Source organism: Euprymna scolopes, chromosome 30, assembly GCF_053919585.1.
Source record: "Euprymna scolopes isolate OS-2025 chromosome 30, ASM5391958v1, whole genome shotgun sequence".
In the NCBI taxonomy this organism is placed as follows: Eukaryota; Metazoa; Mollusca; class Cephalopoda; order Sepiida; family Sepiolidae; genus Euprymna; species Euprymna scolopes.
The window spans coordinates 94,739,923-94,760,104 of record NC_136511.1 but is presented as its reverse complement, the minus strand read 5'-3'; the positions used below and the strand labels follow the sequence as shown (position 1 = coordinate 94,760,104).

At 38.5% G+C, this 20,182-nt stretch overlaps 1 protein-coding gene across 9 annotated transcripts in view; it reads left to right on the top strand.

Moving 5' to 3' along the window:
* LOC145254893 (sodium-independent sulfate anion transporter-like) overlaps positions 1-20,182 on the top strand; it is a 635,989-nt gene that overhangs the window by 407,708 nt on the left and 208,099 nt on the right. For all 9 annotated transcript variants that reach the window (XR_013863830.1, XM_080113811.1, XM_080113816.1 and 6 more), the window contains 2 exons: positions 6,102-6,242; positions 9,697-9,755. Coding sequence is in view for 8 of the 9 variants with exons in the window: in XM_080113811.1 (XP_079969937.1) it covers positions 6,102-6,242; positions 9,697-9,755 (200 nt within the window). In the remaining variant the exon portion in view is untranslated. The remainder of the gene's footprint in view (positions 1-6,101; positions 6,243-9,696; positions 9,756-20,182) is intronic.

Below are 20,182 nucleotides of genomic sequence, written 5' to 3'. Positions count from 1 at the left end.
TAATACATTGTATATATTTTTTGAGAATAAATATTTACCCCATTAACATGTCCAAAATATTGCAACACAGAAGCTCACAGTATTAATGCTGGAGTCCCTCAGGAGTCCATTCTGGGCCCAACTCTTTTCCTGATCTACATTAATGATCTTCCAAATCATTTGTAGACATTTATGCTGATGATACTACCATTTATGGTAGCACATCTTAGACAGTAAACGATCAAGTTCTCTCCAATTCTCTCTCCTCTGATCTTGAGCACGTGGTACAATGGGGAAAGGAGTGGCTGGTTACTTTTAATGCATCTAAAACCAAGCTTTTTTCGTTACATCATCAACACTCTGATCCACATCTTGCATCAATTGAAATGAATGACTCTCGTCTTCAGGAGGCCTCAAGTTTTGACAAGCTTCTGGGCTTGACCATTACTCCTGATCTTAAATGGAACACGTACATCAAATCTGTTGCCAAGGCCGCTGGAAAAATGGTGGGATCTTTCTATCGATCCAGTAGATATCTCACTGCTGATGCAATTCTCTATCTATATAAGAGCCAGGTACGTCCAAGGATGGAGTACTATTGCCACATCTAGGCAGGAGCTGCTAGAAAGGACTTGTCCTGCCTTGATAGAGTTCAAAATAGACTCTGTAGCCTCGTAGGAGATGTCCTTTTCTCTTCCCTGCAACCTCTATCTCACAGAAGAGATGTTGCGAGTTTGTCTCTGATGTATCGTTATTTTCATGGAAAGTGTTCGACTGAGCTTCAGTCTATGGTCCCCCCTCGCCAAATTTTCACAAGAAACACTCGTCTAGCTGAAAACACTATCAATAATTCCCCCAACTCTTTATCTGTGCCTAAACCTAAACGTATATTCCATGAACAAAGCTTCTTTCTTAGAACTGCATGCCTGTAGAATTGTCTTCCGTTTTCCTGCTTTCCAGCTGACTACAATATGGTTGTCTTCAAGTCTAACGTAAACAAGTTCTTGATAAGCCGTTCCATATAAGTTAACAAATTTACTGAATTGATTACTATATTGTCCAATTTCTACTGTACACTCTTTAATCCTTATCCTCGAGTTGCCTCTTGGCCTTGATAATGTGTTGGTGCCTGTGTAAAAAAATTTTTTTAAAAAGTCACATAATCCAACCAATCATCTCTAAAACTTAAACCTGGCAACAATTAAAAAATAGTTTTATACTTAATTTGATGAAATTCCCACTACTTATGTTTACTACGCTATAATCACAATGGCTAATGTATACTCATTAACCCTTATCCTCGAGTGGCCTCTGGGCCTTGATAAGTGGTGATTCCTGTGTAAAAAAAAAAAAAAAAAAGGTGCTGTGGTGGGGTCATGTAATCCTTAGGCATTACATTGTACCAATATACTGCTTCTGTACACTGTTTTCTGGCGGTAATCAGTTTTACAGTTCTGTGACATTGCTCGATAATACCAGAGGGCACGTATGCACAGCAGAATCAATTTCCAAATTTCTATTTATCTAGGAAAGTTTTAAACAAACTGCTCTCTGAAAGACAGTTTCATTATCGGTCAGAATCTCTGTTGGTGGGCCTGCTCATAGAAGAGCATCTTCAGTTGGGTTGATTACATTTGTTGCATCTTGCCAAGGAAGGCTAGCAAACCGAGTGGGACCACAATCAATCAATGTCAAAAAATGAACCCCATTACAATGGGTAATATCCATTGCTAACATGTGTCATGTTTGTTTAACATTTAAAACACCCTCTAACCAGTGTATGAGTGATGGATCGATTGACTGACAGTCTTCATATTCTCTGACAACAGTTTTCAAAGCAACCCTAAAAATCCCAGGGTTAGGCTATATCGTAAAATAGAGTATCCGTCTCACACCAGGATGACCGCTTTGTTGGTGAACAATCTTGATCTGGTCAAATACAACTGAGTTCAGTGTAGGCAAGTTACACAGGCTCAGTGTTCCTCTTAATTGCATCAAACTACTTCTGAGGCATCTCATCAATCGATTTGCTTTTAGATAGATCTGACCAAGGATACATCCATCAACAGCACATATTCTTTCACCAATTTTTTTATAGCTGTTTTCGAATGAGCATTTCACTCATGAATTTGATTTGTACCCTGTCCCTGCCAGTAAGGCTATCTGATATCCACTTATGGACACAAGCAGAATCCATGAACATGTGTAAGGTGGTCGCTTTCCAGACGATTGCCAAGTTTATCCCTTTAATAATAGCATCGAGTTCCGCAAGGTTAATATGTTGGGAGTTCTTTTCTGGATGTAACCAGCAAGCATCCTCTATTACAGCCCCATTACATACCAATGACATGGCGGTAGCAAGGGAGCTTGCATCGATGCATATGTCAAAATCTTGGCCGCCAATGCACTATTTGCCCCATACTGGGTCTTCTTTTTGCAATGTGGTGAGAACTTCCTTAATCACAGTGTTAAGAGGGACGTTGTCCACTTTTTCATCCCACCCAGTGGTAATGTCAGATGCTCTCTGCTTGATGAATGCCACGGTAACATGAGGCCAACCACCCACAAAACCAATTTGCCACATAAGGAAAATATATTCCGTCGCGTGACGACATGTGACATATCTGGGGTTTTGTTCCCTATTCTTCAATACAGAGCATTATTCTCTCTCTGGACCTCTAAACCAAGTACTTGTGCACCATCCTGTAGCCTCTTGGGTTCTTTGCTGAAGAGCCCAAAGGTAGAGTTGCTCCTTCATACATGCTGTGGACACAACACTTTCATCCACGTACACATCATCAATGTAAGCAGATGTTGCTTGCTGTATTTACTTATCAACAATTGCTTGCATGAAAGATGCTGCCATATAGAGTACAAACCCCATGCAGGTCAGGCAATACCTGCCCCTTACTTAGTACAGTCTGATAGGACCACAGTGATTGGTGCACATGTACCTAAAGATATACGTTGAAAATTTGATACTTTTGATCCTGCTCACCACCTTTTCTCAACTTTCCAGTACATATATCCACGCGAGTTGTAAATAGGTCCAAATGCTCGTTTAACTCCTTATAATCAAGCACAGGTTATATGTCTTGTTTGTTCTGTTGGATGACTGCCATTAGTAGGATCAAACCCTTTGAGGATCCCAATTCCTCTTCTGGGTAAGGAACCACCACCCACCCAATTATTAATCCAGGCTTGTAACTCCTTATTGTATTCTGCATGAGCTCTTGAAAGGAATGTTATACTCTGGTACTCTGTTGCATCATTTTTCTGACAGTTTATCACCTGACCATTTCCACAACACCGTCCAGGACTTAGTGCATTAGTTGAACTCTGCACGAAAGTCAGGCTGTTCCAGTTCTGTTGTTGCACTCAGAGCAAGAGTCACCTCAGCAAAATGTACCTTACCTCCTTCATCGATATGCTCATTTCAGAGTTTCTTGATGACGTCTGTTCCCAGCAGGTTAAATCCCAATAGCTTTTTGTTTACCACTAATGCATCAGTCTTCAGGGTTGGTCACTGTTAAATTTATGCTCATAACATTGCCTGCTGTGAGAATTGTGGTACTTTCACATACTTTGGATTGATATAACAACCTGCTCATAATGAATGAGGAGCATCCAAAATCCAACACTATCCAGTCTAGCCCATTGATTTTTACTTTTATTATGAGGAGCATTTTTTCTAGTTTATGCCCCTTGTCTCATTTCCCAGACATCTCAATGCAACATGTTCTTGTTGTTGGCATCGATAACAGCATGTCTCCGGAAGAGTTGCATTCTCTCTAGGCTGCTAACCGTCTCTGGCAAAGTGATTGGGACCTCCACACTTGTGGCACTGCACTGCAACTGTGTCCTGCTGGTTGGAAATTGAAGGTGGGTCCACAGGCACATGAGGAAGAACTCCATATTGTGTGTCTGCCACAGCAACAAGCCCATCCTCCTCTACCTTTTCTGTCATGAGAACTCAGGCCTTAGGAAGGATCTGTTCTAGGTTCATGTGCTCTATCCTTGAGGACCAATGGAATTGTTTTCTAAGTGAAACAGTGAGTCTTGATACGAAAGCAAGAGGTTTTCTTTGATCAAGCATGCCAGGTCTTGTGAGTCACCTAAGTATTCGTCCATAGTTTCCCCAGGGCACAAACGACAAGAGACATACTTGTTAAATGCAACAACAGGGTCCGACACAAAAGCCATGATGAGAGCTTCTTTCACTTGCTTTAATCCTCTTTCTGGTCATGGGTTAATCGTTGGTATACTGACAAGAGCCTCACCTCTCAATCTGATAGATATTGTCAACACCGCACATTTTACACACCACTTCTAATTGTTCCAACCATTCAGACACTGTGTAAGTGAAATGCCATAAAATTCAGACACTGTGTAAGTGAAATGCCATAAAATTCAGACACTGTGTAGGTGAAATGCCATAAAATTCAGGAATCAGCCAAATATCAAATGCTTTGCCTGCCATTTGCATTTGATTATTAATTTTAAACAATTTTTTTTTATTTAAAATGACAAATAATTTAACCAACTTTTAAATAAAAGTTGTTTCAATTGTCATGTTCTGATGTGCCTCGGTTTGTTCCAAAAAAAAAGTTATTTAATAGTTGTTTGAATTATTTGTCATTCTAAATTATAAAATTTTTTTAATTGTTCCCCTGATAAAAGGAGGGTGGACCTGTAAATTCACCCTTGTCCATTTGTCTGTCTGCACTTTTAATAACTACACCTTGGAATTTAAAAAAATTTTGCATGAACATTAAACATGATATGAGTAAAAAAGTAACAGAACAGATTTTCCGAGAAAACTCCGGTTGACCCCCTAGGGGTGCCTTTTGGGTTAAAATGGCTAAAATTGACACTTTTGTGCTTTTTAAAAAAAATTGATGCCTTGGATTTTTATAAAACTTTCTGAAAAGTTGTAACTAACTGATTTCTATATGATTTTGTTGGTCTATACTTCGCTAATAACTCTTGGGTGTGCCACAGGGTCTCTTTTAGGGCTAATAAAAACACTCCAATTTTGGGACTATTTTACCATATTTGTCCAAAATTTTCTGTGTATGTCTATTTAGCAGTTTTGCATGGTGTTGAACTCAAATTTAAATATGTTAAGGCCTTGGGGACTTTTGATGCTAAATGGGGAGGGGGGGCAAATGGTGGATTTAGTCATTTCTTTTTTTTTGCATGGTGCAGAACTCAAATTTCCATATGTTAAGACCTAAAATTGCACTGTTTGTTCATTTTCACAAGGATCTGAGGGGGGGGGGACAATGCTGAACTTAGTCATTTTTTTATGCCTCATACACTGTGCACTTACAGGGGGCCATACATGCTTCACTTGTTTAAAATAAAAATTGTTTAAATTGTCATATTCCAATTAGACAGCTTTGCCTTGATTCATTCCTTTTCACTCGATCTTAGTTTTTGATTGCAAGATGAAGGCTGCTTTATGCTTTACGAAATTGCTGATGGCATCCATCTTGATTCTTACATGATTAAAATGTGTAAACATTGTAATCGAGCATTTCTTTAGTTTAGATAGGTGAAATAAATTAAATTTTAATCGAAATGACTCCTCATGTAATAATGTTTAAGATAAAAAAAATTTAGAATGCTTTATTTTTCTCATGTCACTCACAAATCCTATTTAGTGACATTACATAAAAAAATGAAAGGCAAGGCAATAAAAAGCACATTAATCAATTCTATAACTATTGGTTCCGTTGTTTTTCAATAAAGGAGAAACCTTTCTATATTGAGGTAGTTTTGTTTTTATGAGGTGGTCAATGAGTTAAGAAAAGAAGCCCTGTAAATAAAAAGAAATTCCAGTCCTTATTTCAAGCTCTTCAGATGAAAGAAGTAATCTTGCATCTTCTAAACTTTGATTTCCCTGCATTAGTGCAGTATGTCTTGTGAATGTCACAATAGACACTAAATCTTTATGATGTTGTTATCTATAATGTGTTTTTTCTTATATTACTTTTTGATATTATCTATAAATATTTTCAATAGAAATTTTTTAGGATGTTTTTAAAATGTTATAGTCTTTAATACACCAGTTTAAATCCTTGATTAAAGACATTATTTTAATGTTTTATGTTTTTCAGGTTTTGTGGTCCTGGTGGCTTTAATTGTTCTTGCACCCGTTTTTAAATATATTCCAACTGCAGCTTTGGCAGCCATTATCATAAGCGCTGTCATCCAGATGGTTGACCTTCAAATTATCAGAAAAATGTGGAATATGCAAAGTTAGTAAATTCTAAAAATCTCTAGAAAACTGAACATGAGAAGTTTATTCATGGCAAAATCAAGAAAATAAACTTTTTTATCAATGATAAAATAAAATCAAGAAAATAAACCATTTTGTTAATAATAAAATTATAAAACAATTTCTCAAGTGTATTTTAGGTGTCAATGTAACTTTATTACATTTCGAATTATAATATTTTTAATTTTATTAATGATTGAATATTTTATTGAAATCCAAAATGCAATAGCATAAAATAAAACAAAATTTTAACAATCTTATTTGAAGTAATAATTTAATTAAAAAATTAAATGTACCAAAAATGCATCTCGATGTCTCCATAGACAATTCAATTATTTTAATCTTTTGTTAATAGTTTAAAAAAAGGATGAATTATGGGGTGTTTGAGATAAGTTTGATCATTTTTTTGTTATTCTTTCATTTCATAACCATTTAAATAATTTAATTTAATACTAGTGCCATGGATAGTGTTGATGAGTTTGAAAGATGGAGAATATGGATGACTGTAAAGCACCAAAATATTGGATGTGATTTATGCCAAACCAAAAAATTTGGAAACTTTTCTTTGAATACCTTGAATTATTAACTAAGATATGACTTTTTTCTTTCTAAAATGTGTCAAATTTGTCTTGCACAACTTGTACTTTATGACTCGTTGACATTTAAAAAGAATTTGAAGGCATTTAAACTGCAAAAAAAATATAATTTTAACAGTATGTTAATGATACTTCTAAAAAACATTGAAGAAATGCCAAACAGATCTAATAGATAAAACGCTGAGTTACAGTGATGTATAATTAATTTATTTTCAGTCTTACAATAACATATTACAAATCATCATCATTCTGCGGTCTCAGCTGAGATAGAACTCACTACATCCTTCCAGTATTCCCTATCTGTCATAGCACCCAAAATATCTTCCTTGGAGATAAATGTATCTTGTTGTATCCTATCTGGAAAAGTTAACTTTCATAATCGATTGTGAGATGATTGGTGCCTCCACAGTACAAATGATGGAACAAGTTTATCTGTGGCACGTGCACAATTCCCAACAAACTGAACACGTCTCTTACAAACTGTTGATACTCTCGGTAAGTCTCCATATATCATGTCAAAAGTTGGGTGATTTTGCCAAGAAATATTGAGTACTCTTCTAAAAAGACATGTGTAAAATCCATCTAAATGACGCTGTTGTTTTGCTGAAAAAGTTTCAGATCCATAGAGTAAGATTGCCTCAATAAGTACGTGGAAAACTTGGATTTTGAATTTGCAAGCAAGATTGGATTTCTAGATTGTATCCATTTTGTTAAAAGCAGTCCATGCCACGCCCTTTCTACTGTAAAAGTCTTTCTCAGAGTTTCTGATGTGTGATCCTAGATGCTTGTAGTCTTCAACACATTTGAGTTTATTTATTATGAGGGTTTTAATTTTGTGGTTGTTGCGAATGTTAATTGGCATACACTCAGTCTTGGTAGCATTCAGGTGAAGCCCTGTACAGTTTGCTGCTGATTCAAGAGAAAATAGAAGTGCTTGGATGCTAATGAGGTTGTCAGACAACAACGCAATGTCATCAGCAATATCAGCATTGGTGATGTAAAGTGCACGATTACGTAAACTTCTCGGTTGATACATCGTACATATTACAGAAGCAGTATTCATAGATATGCATTACAAATTTTATAAGAGAGATTATTATGTTTGTGAACCAACCGTTTATGTTTGTGATTCTTAACCTTTTCAATAGAGCTGAACCTTAACAAACCCACTGAAAATGCTGAACCTCTTAAGTTTGATTTATTCTTAATAACAGTGCAGAAAAGTAAATATAACATTGCATTATGAGTGTCTCACAAAATATATATGCAGTTTGCTCTGCTGCACAATCATATATGCAATTTCATACAACATAATCATATATGCAATTTCATACAACACAATCATATATGCAATTTCATAATCACGTTGACACACCAGTTCTCATCAGATCACCAAAGTTAAGAAATGTTCAGCCTGGCTAGTACCAGACGGGGGATCATTTGGAAATTTTAAGTACTGTATGTGCTCTCTGCTTATCTCGGCATTATTTATAATCGTCTTTAACCTCTGCTTGCCACTAGTATTTAACAACGTTGACTCGGGAGAGATGTGGTTGGAGATTGAGCAACTCTTGCCACAAAAATTTCACATGCAGACACATATTATAGTGGGTATCCATAGTGGGTATCAAAACTAAAGGAAGCTTTAAAATAAAAGACAGTTTATCAATTTGAATGGAATTGAGGGCAAGGTAGCACTGCATCAAATCAGGCCTTCCTCAAATAAAATTCATTTAGCAATGTCTGCTGCTACTAGATCAGGCTGTCTGAAGATACTGGCTTCCTGATATAAACAATTTAAAGTGCAAATCATGTAGTTGTATTATTGTTGCAATCAACTCGTGGCACAATGCATTGTCTTGGTCTTTTTTCGTCATTTGTGGACATTTTTTGGTGATTTCTTAGTTCAAATGTATCAATAATGCTATGTAATATTTGTTATTGATAGTTCTTTCTTTATCAAGGTAATTGATGAACAAAATACTTTGCACATCTCAAAATATGGAGGCTAAAACTGCTGATGCTTACATCTTTGGTCGCTTTGGATTTCACCTGCATGCCCACTTCTATTTTCATTTTGGAAGATCCATGTTTTTTGCATTGTCACATATTGATGCAATAACATTTTTTGATGTGTTGAAACACTTACAATTAATGATCTGAATCATTGATGTATTGTTGCTTTTGAATAATTGAACAAACGTGACACTCACTTTAAACAAAGCTTTCTCATTGAGAAATGTTCATGCAAAATGGTGAATACATTCTGATATCTTCAACTCCTCTGCTATCTCACACAACTTAAATTTATGATCATTCATGATAAGTTTGTGGTTATCTGCCAAATTCAGCATCATTTGTGTGCACAACCATGTTTTAAATTAGCATACCACCTTAACCGTTGTTTCTGACAGAACAGAATCTAAATAACTCTTATCAAGAACAGTATTTTTTTCATCAGAAAGCAATTCAGATTTTTCCATTGTTCAACAGTAGGTACATTTAAATAACTGTTATTTGTAAACTAATAATCTGATTATGCACAAATTTTTTGCACATATCATTTAAAGCTTAGTACTTTATAAAAATCATACACAGCTTTTATTAATTGTAGCATTTTCCATGACTTATTGAGTAATGTGTTAAAGTAGTTTTCTTGGTTAAACAAAAAAATTGTTTTATTGATTTTTTAAAAATGATTCCAAATTGATTAAAATGGTTTTTCTTTATACTTTGCTGAATAGATATTAAAATTTATTTATATTTTATTGTGATATTTCTGTTTTGGACATTACTTTAAAATATTATGTAAATATTTTCAAATTCAATTTTTTTCAGAGACTGATTTGTTTATTTACTTCATCACATTGATCAGTTCTTTTGCATTAGGTATTGAGGTAAGCTTTTTCAGAAGATTTCTCATCTTATAATATTACCATTGTCACAGTCTGCATTAGTTCCTTAATTACAAATTTTTAGAAGAACATTGATAATTCAAAAATGGTTGCCTTGCATGCTACAGTAGTAATAAAAACATTAATATATAACAAAGCCGCTACTTCATGATAATTTTTGTAGTTGTTAATTTACCACAGTGTGCATTTTTTGATATGAAAAAGAAATAGTGGAAGGAGGAAGAGGATGAAAGTCAAGGAGAGTGGAAAGAAGAAGAAACACTGGTCCACATTTGGAAAATTGTAAAATTTTTGCTGTAAAACGGACACAAATTAAAATTAAAAATATATAACTTTATTCACTAATTGTCATTAAACTTTATCAAAATATCAGTTATGGTTTAACTTAGAAATGATTTCATTTTGAAATCTCATGGCCACACAAAAATGAAAATCACTCTTTTTTGTTTTTAATAACTTTGGTTTTGTTTATTATGGAAACTTTGACATGATTTCAATTTTGGATTCTTCTAAATTTGATGTATCGATCTAATTCGTGTTGATAACAGTAACTGCCATGCAAGATCAGATATATTTTTAGTTATCAACGTTTACATGGCATAATATCCACAATACTTTGGTATAAAGGAGTAAGAACCAGGCACATTTTGGCCCATTTTATATTGGCAGGCGGGTTTCAATCATCTCATGACTGACTTATATTTTTATTTCAAACACTGCAAACTAATCTCTATAAAATTTTCAATAAGTAAGTTTATATGTTATATGTCAGACAGCTTTTATAAATTGACTTCCGAACTAATCTATCTATTGGTTAGGTTTTTATTGATCCTTTATTTTCTTACATCTATGCTTATCACTTGTTTTTCTTGGCTTTCCTGTATCAACTGATCCCATTGTCAACTGGTCTGCATCTGTTAACCCAGTTTTTCATTTTTACCATATCATGAGAGTCTCCTGTTTTGCACACATCTCCCAATACTGTCCAGATCTAATTTCATGAGTTTATCTAATCTAAGCCTATGTTTAAGACTCACACAACCCATCCATCATATTATTCTCATGCCATTTCTCTCCATGCAACACCTGTCCTCAACCCTCATTAGTCAGGTTTTACTTCCATACATCATCACACTGTGTCCACAAGCTCTTATCTTTTTTATTTATGTGAATATTCGGGGGTATTGTTGAGTAACCCTGCAAGCTGAAAAAAAAGGAAGAGGAAACAACTTCATCGCGATATGAAATACATTTTCTTCATAAAGGAAAAACAAAGTCTGGAACAATAAACAATATTGCTATGAAAATGATTGTTTTGAGTTTCTACCCATGTTTTGGCTAGGAGGTGACCTTTTAAAAGGTCACGGCCAAGAGTGTGCTGGTGCATGAGAAAATAGTCGGTGGAAATTTTGATCACTGACAAAATTTCACCTAGCATCCGGGCGAACTGGATTATGATATGCAGACCAAGAATTGGTTAGATAAAACCCTAGACCAACCAGACCTTACAGCTCCCCTCCATAAATCAGTTTTGGATTTGAAAGCTTGCGTTATTATCCACTACCTCTAAACCCCACATGAAAACACCATTCACTGACTGATCGATAATCAAGGGAAATTAGTTGCTAAAAACAAGTAAAAGGCCCCATTGAATAACTATTGAAAACAGCCAGAAAGTAGAAAATATAATCAGTAGTTTTTATTTTTATTTCTCCTGTTGATAACTGTACATACTTATTTATTATTCTGTAATAACGTTATAACAAAAACTGAAACCCAGTGTTCACATTAATTATTTATTGTTTATTAACTTGTGAAACAGAAAACCATATTGAAGTGATCTTTTTCAGCGAACAGCCAATGCGAGATAGGATCATCAACCTACAACCTACAAGCATGAAACGTTCATACTTGTTAACGCACATACTCACTGCGGGCAGCGCTTTGTTCAGTAACGATCTGGGAAGAAGACTGGCACTGTAGCTTCCTCCTCTTGCCCGTTTCTCGGGCAGGCACTGGCCAGGTGTCCCCAGTTTTTACAAGTAGCACTAAGACCTGTTAAGTCTCTAAGTCAGTAAACATGATGAGAGACAATCGTGGGCCAAATGGTTGAGCCCTCCACACTTGCGTCAGGTTGTAACTGCGCCCAGGTCCTGCAATCCACCCTGTGATGGCTGCACAGCTGCCACTTGGTCTATAGTGTCTGGGCTCTTTTTTATCACCTATCCTCACACCAACACCTCTGAGATTTCCATCTCGTCTATCTGGGGCGAGGCTCAGAGCAGATCTTCCAACCTATCAGGTAATCCTGCATCAAACGTGCACACCAACCCTTGTCCGACATTCCTCCAAACAGGACCACAAGCTTCTTCAGTTCTGTCAGATAAACATCAAGGGTTTCCCCAGGATTTAACTTGCATGCCATGAACTCCTTCTATGCGGCAACTGGATTTAGTGCAAATGCTGTGTAGAGGGACATTTTAATGCATGTGAAGTATGTCTTCTTTTCGTCAGTTAGCTGCTGGTATACAGCGTATGTGTCTCAAACTGAAATAGTTTGTTGCAAGGAATGCTTGCGTGACACTGCTGTCCGAACTTTCACTTTCTGGTTACCACTTGACGCGTCTTCTCTCCACTCCAAAACGAACTTCTGCAACTTCAGCTTTTCTCTCCCCGAATCCGACTTTTCTCTTCTACAAATACAACTTCTCTGCTCGCAATCTAACTTCAGAATGCCTTCCTTCCCCAAATCACTCCTCTTTTATCTCCAATCAGGAGCATCTCATTTGCATACCTCGTGGTCACCCTATAGGCATATAAAGAAACAGGGTAGCCATTTTTGTTTCTTTCTTCTTCATTATGAACACGAGGTAAGCCACACAAAAACGCGGTCGGTCGTTCTTGTTTCTTTTTTCTTCATTTACACCACACCAAGTGATATGTTTCTTTCTCTCTCCTCCCTATGCCTCAACGTACCAACATGTTTCAAGATGTCTGACACAAAGCAACACACTACTACAATGCAAAGCAATGTGTCCAAAAAAAAAATCCTACCTAACTCCTCCAAACGACCTGCTTTATGAAGCCCGACACACCTCATTTGCATATGTGTAGCACGACTTTGTGAGATCGTCGAAGACTATGTGTGTTAAAACCTCACAGACGCCATCTTGGATCTCTTTTCATTCCAACCTGCAGGAAAGACAGACACAAGGGTATTTGAAATGTAGGTTGTTCCTGTTTTCCCCCATAATTATGTCATACTGAAAAATATGATCCATCGCCATCAATTTCAATTGAAAGTGATAACTACTCTCAGATAGCCTGAGCAGCAGTTCATTGGTTAACCGTGTTTGGGTAAAAGGACTGACAAGATAGCATACATGTCTACAGTTGGACGTATGAAAACATAAAACAAATCATTATTGTTGATGTAATACTTTACTACAGGAAGTAGTTTAAGGAGTAGAAGTGACACAGTCCTCATACAGAGTGCAAGGATGATCGATGCCAGAGTTACGCGTGCTGATTCCTTGGAGGGTCAGTAATAAATCACTTAATACGTCTCAGGCCTGATATATAGACTTATGATTTTTATAAAATACTAACCTTCAAATACCATGTGACAAAATTTAAGCTCAGTCAGTTAGTTTACAAGTGAAATTACTGTTGCTAATTTTCAAAATGGGAAAAGTCTGAATTTTGTGCATCAATAAAGCATTGCTTTTACTTTCTGAATGGAAAAATACTATTTAGGCAAAGCAATAGCTTTATGAATGTTATTTAGTCTTTGTTCAGTTGGAAGCAACAGTTAAGACGTAGTATACTGGCATAGTTGTACAAACACGAATGATTTTGAACTTTTAGGTCAGCCAAATAAATTTTCCCCTGCTTAAAAAAAAGTACCGTTTATATGCTGCCCAGTTCTCCACTTATGCAAATTGACTATCAACCAGAGCCATCTAGTTTTCCATTTCTCCAAACAGCCAATTTGCAAAGGGGGACAACTCAAACCACACAGAGCCATCTAGTTTTCCATTTCTCCAAACAGCCAATTTTCAAAGAGGGACAACACAAACCACATGCCCCCTTGATCTACACGATCATCACATGTCAACCCATCACGTAGTCGCTCGACCAACATGGCGGCCGTCTCTCTCGCTGCGATCTCCGTGGAGCCTCTTTGTGAACGTCGCTACTTGGCTCGATGTCGCTGTCTTCCTCTGATGACACCACTACCGGCCGCACATCAAGGATGTGTCGAGGGATGCCGTCGATAGATACATTGTTCGGGGACTGGACACTTGTCACAATGCCCCTCCCCCAGTGTGTGGTACAGCGAGCATCAGGTGGTTTGATCCACACTTCCTCTCCCACTCGCACAGTTGCTCGCTTCTCGCCTTCCTCCGCGGGTACCTGTGCAGTTAGGGGATGCCGCCACTCGTACTTGAAGACTGCCCTCTGCGGCACTCTCCACTTTTTGCCCTGACTTTGGAGCCATATTATACCAGAAGACAGCTTCTAGCGGCGAAATCTGGCCCCTTTCAGCTATAGCCTTAATGGTCCTGTGATGCCGCTCCACAATTCCGTTTCCGCCTGGTCTATATGTAGCCCTGAAATAGCGCCGCACTCCCCACTTATCCAACACATTCTCCATGCAGCTGAGCGAAAGGCAGTTCCATTGTCCATTAGCACTTCCGTCACTGGACCCCTCTCCAAAAACACCTCTTCCAAGACCTTTGCCTTTGCAATTTCACCTGCATTTTCCGCCTTGATTTCCCTCCAAATGGCTACTCTTCCTGGTCCACAGTCCACCATTGACAGATACAGCCTCTGTCGATAGTGCATTACGTCTATCGCACACCTGCTCCAGTTCTCTGCCACCTGAACCTCACCAGCTTCGTGTCTACTCGGCGCAGGGTCGATTGATTGACACCGGCTGCATCTCTCAACCACTGTCCTAACGGCCTCCTTTGTGATTCTGGGGTCCACCTTCCTGGCCAAGAACAAGGTTCTCTCCACTCCAAAATGGTGCATGTCATGCAAATCCTTCAGAGTGTCTTCATTCAAACAACATATTGCAACAGCTGCCTCATTCGGCGCCTTTAGCCAGGTCTTCCGCACCCTCGTCATCACATCTGCTCTGTTCTTTGCTGAAGGAACGATAGTGACCCTAAGTTGAAGATCAAGTTCCCTAATCAGCTCCCTTAACATCATCAATCGACGCTTTACTAGCATCTCGGCAGCGCCTTTCGTCTTCACCCTCCTTTCTCCTGTAGCTTCGGACTGGATCCAAGAGAACACAGTGGCTGAGTCGGTCCTCACCTCAACATTCTGTAGCCCCCATTTCAAAGCTAAGTTGATGCCCTTCATAACCGCATCCAGTTCCGCCACATTTATGTGAGCCACGTCGTCCTTCTTCCGCAACCAAGCAGCATCTTCTGCAGTAACACCACCTATCTCCAAGGTGACCCCCACTGCTATACAGCTTGCATCACACCACACAACACCTTCTGCACTGTTGGGTACATGCCAAACACCTCTCACTGGATCCTCCCTCTTCACCTCTTCAATAATCTTTCTCATAATGTCCACAATCTCTTTATCAACTCCATCCTCCCACTTCGCTCCACTAGCTAGCCTTTTGATATAACTACATGCAGTCCGTAGCCATCCTGCAATAGGGTAATGGCCCACCAGTCTTCCGCATATTGAAAAGAGTTCTCGCCTGCTCAATTTTTCCGACACCTCCGGGATCTCATTTCCCCTCCGGAACACTAACCGTCCTATCTGGTCCTTTCTTAGTTGGAGCCCTAACACAGCTCCTCCCTCCAACGATTCCGGGTGTTTTGCAATTAGCCCAAAGCTGTTGAGGTGTTTTACTACGTCCTCCGCAGTTGTTACCGTCTCATCCACCAAAATATCATCAATGTAGGAACTGGTGGCTCTTCTGACTGCGTCCTCCTTGCTTAGCACCGTTTTGAGGATCGCTGCCATGATTTTTGGTGCAGAATTCAGGCCAAAACCCAACCTAGTCAGGCAGTACGTTCGGCTCTTGTATCTGACCAGCTGGTATTTCCAGAATTCCTGTGAAATGTGGATCTGTAGATATGCAGATTTTAAATCCACAATCGTCGCAGCCTTCTGAATCTGCCTCCACTCTCGCATGGTCTCTCCGCACACGTTCATCACATCGCCTCCTGTGTGACACGCAACGTGTACGTTCAGCTCCCTGTATACCTGTATACCGTAACGCCCCTAGTCGAGCAATTGCGTCCATCCCTAGCACCACATCAACACCCGTGACAATTTTGTTAATAACAATCGCCTGGATTGTTAGTGACATCCCACGTACCATCAACCGAACGATACTTGTGCCATTGCACTTCACCTCTCTGCCGTCAACTGCCGTAATGCTGCTGGTTCCATTGCATGTGTCAACCATGTCTTTGGTGACAATTGTTGAAGTACAGCCCGTGTCGACAAGGGCTTTTGCACTTCGTCCATTTAGGGTCACCTCTACTTGTGGTGACATACCCTGAAGCGCCTTCATCGAATAAGTGGAGTAGCCACCAGCGCAGTGGCTTCCCTGGGGGACAGAATCTGCTGATGTGGCCGACTTCCCCACAGCGGTAACACGTGACTTCTGGCTTTGGCTCCCTGCACTCTCTCGCCATATGGGGGCCTTGCCACTGGTAGCATCTGCCAGAGAACCTGGGTCTCTGCCACAGTCCTCTCTGCTTTTCGTCCTTCACAATTTCCTGCTGCAGTTTGCTTCGTTGAGCGACAGCTACGATTCCCTGCTCACTCTCTTTTTTCCTGGCCAGCACCCTAGCCTGTGTAATCAACTCTACCACCTCCATAGTATTTACACTGGGCAGTTGCTGCAGAGCTATAGAAATATGGTCCAGGAAGCCATTGATAAAGGCCATCTTAACCATCTGTCGACGGCCTCCTCCATTGAATCCTGCTAGTCCTGTCAACCTCCTGATATTGTTGGCGTAAACATCGACAGGCTCTCCGGTCCACACCATATGGCTTAGTTTGCCATATGCCACAAACGGTCCTTCGGTAAATGCTTCCTTCAACTTTTCCTCAATGGCATCAACAGACAGTCGATCCTCCTCCCGCATCTCCAGATATAGGGCCAGAGCATCACAATCAAGATACAGCGGTATCAAGCTGGCTACATCCGCGATGTCCCGCAACTTAGCGACAAGTTTAACCTTGGTCAGCCAGGTTATAACATCTCCCTCTCCAGAGAACGTCTTAAGCATTTCACTACTGATCCTCTTTGCTTCCATAGTTCCCGCCTAAATAGCTTGTAGTGAAGTAGAAAAAAAAGAAATTAAAAAAAAATATATAAGACACAGCTGTTCCTTCCAAAAGGTTGAGCTCTTCAACGTCCAAAAATAATTCACCGTCACAAAAAGAATTTGCCGTCACTTCTTCCAATCGTCGTTTCACTCTCTGTGCTCTTCTCCCCTGCTTAAAAAAAAGTACCGTTTATATGCTGCCCATTTCTCCACTTATGCAAATTGACTATCAACCAGAGCCATCTAGTTTTCCATTTCTCCAAACAGCCAATTTGCAAAGGGGGACAACTCAAACCACACAGAGCCATCTAGTTTTCCATTTCTCCAAACAGCCAATTTGCAAAGGGGGACAACTCAAACCACAAAAAAGAAACACAGAGATTTGATGAATATATTACCGAACTACGACAAACAGCAAGCAAATGCGAATTTGGAGAACTTACCGAGAGACTAATAAAAGATATTCTTCTCTGAGGCATTAACGATAACATGCTTTGAGAAAGAATGCTGAGAAAACTGTCGTTGGATTTAGAAAAAGCAATTCAAGCAGAGTTCAATGCCAAAGAAACCAAGAGACATTCTAAAATAATGGCCATGTAAGACACAGAAAATATATCGCTAATTCGGGACATGAAGAAAAACAGAACAACAAAAACAAGATGTCTGCCCATGGAACCTTTAAACAAGAAGACAAAAAGCCTGCCAAAACACAGTACTGGATTGAAAAATGTACCTATTGCTCTGGGTTGCACCAGAAAAACAACTGTCCCGCATACAACAAAACCTGTACAAACTGTGGGAAAAAAGGGTATTATGCACGAATGTGTCAAACAAGAAAGAAAAAATTATACAATGTCGGACAATCATACAACTCAGACCACGTGGAGTTAGACCAGTTTAACTTGGACACCATATTGATATGTGTTCCAAACTGACAAGTGGAAAATAAAACTACAAGGCAATGAAACATTTATTAATTTTAAAATTGATACAGGAGCTGAAGTGAATCTAATACCAGTAAAGATTTGCAACACAATAAAACCTAAATTAATGAAAACAACGATAACATTAACTGCATACAATAGTACAAAATTTCCTATAATAGGAAGATGCATGATACAGCTACAAAACAAAGTGATAAAAATAAATATCCAGTTTATCGTAGCAGATACCAATGCAAATGCAGTAATTAGTGCAAACACAGCAGAAAATCTGGGATTGATAAAAAGAATATATTCAATAAATAAGACGCCCCAATAGGAAGACACAAAAGATTGCTTTGGTGACATCAGAAAATTACCGGTCACTCACCACATAACTATAAACACAGATATAAAACCCATTATAAATCCCTCAAGAAATTTCCCATTTGGTATAAAATCAAAATTAAAAAAAGAACTTGAGAAAATGACAAAAATGGGAATAATAAAACCCACTGAAGAACTTCTAATGCACCATGAAATACCAGTAATACCATGGACGAAAGTAGCGACAGACATTTTGTATTTATACAATAAAGCATATGTAGAATTACTCTTACCATTACCATTGCCTACAATCTCCCACCACACAATCACATGGTATATCGTAGTAGCAAAAACTATTACTCCTTCTTAGTGTTAAAAAGCTTCTGTTCTGTTCGCACATGTGTTTCTATATTCTCTCGATGTTCTAACTAACCCTTTACTAATGTAGTTCGCATAATACAACATGAACAGTCCCTTCTTAACACACACCTTGCATTTCACACTTCAGATCTTTACCTTTTCCGCAGATTTTTCTTTATATTGAACTGAAGTTCTGAACTTTTTGTTTGGCTTCTCCTCCATCCGTCATCATCACAAGGAAATGAAGAATGCTCTTTATAAAACATTCCTCGCCTTCTGGTCAGAAGAGAGGAAGCATCCTCAATGCACATCTATATGAGTCATCTACTGGGGAACTCTCGCTGTTTCCTCACTTACAAGATCCTGTCTTTCACCTTTTTCTCATTATACAACAAAACTACCAAAGATAGACTTAGAAACCTTTAAAAAATTTTGTTTTTACTCTTTTTCATCTCAAACAAGGCGCATTGCCACTTGATCATAGAGGGTTATTATTTAGGATCATGTCTAACAGGGCCCTGTGAGGAATTGAGCAACAATATCTCTGTTCACATTACATTTAATGTAATGTGGACAAAGAGGTTAATACAGTTACGGAAGCAGGAAAGAATTCCAAAGTTTAAGAATCTGAAGGAAAAAATTATTAGAGTAGATACCTTTCCAGCATCTAAAGACCTCTTCAGTGGAAGGGTGTGATTTTGTTGCTAAACAAGTTTGTCGGGAGTATGTACATCAAGAGAGGCACAAGTGATACAAGTTTGTCAAAGCACATTCCATTAAAATACTTGTAAAACAGATACACGGATGCAATATTGCAGTGATAAGACAGAGGCTGGAGCTTCGCCGATAGTGCAGGACCTATTAGATTTGAGACTCTTTTTTGGACTCTATCTAAGAGTGAGAGACTATATGCACCAGCTGAGATGCTCAAATTGTGACTTTGTAAAGATATTGGGTACTTGTAGCAGAAACAAATGGAACTTTTTCCTTTCACGAATCAATGCCTCTCCTGTGTTATTTGGCCACATACTGACCAATCAGGGGTACGGCACATTGATCCTTTCTATCCCCTAAGGAATTCGGCCAGCATCCGGTTTGAAGAATAAGAACTCTTCCTTACTGAGAGAGACACCAAATGGAACGGACCCTTTTTCTTCACTCTCTCCACCTGGGTGTTATTTCAACCGGTATTGACGATTCCACTGGAATAACTACCATGATAGCAGCAGGTAGGCGGAGTCCAGCTTTTGACCAGGAACATATCACCCAGTACACATTCTCCTTAATAAACCTGTTACGTGTTACATTTTATGAAGTTGTTGTGTTCCTCATTTCAGAAGCTTGTATTGAATTATTTATTTTATTAGGTTGTGCCCTAAAAGCATCTAAACTCTAAAATGATGACCCCCCCACACACAATTCTGAATGACGATCCTTTTTCTTCATTTTTTTGTAAAACGGGACGCATCAGAGAAATACCAGCAAG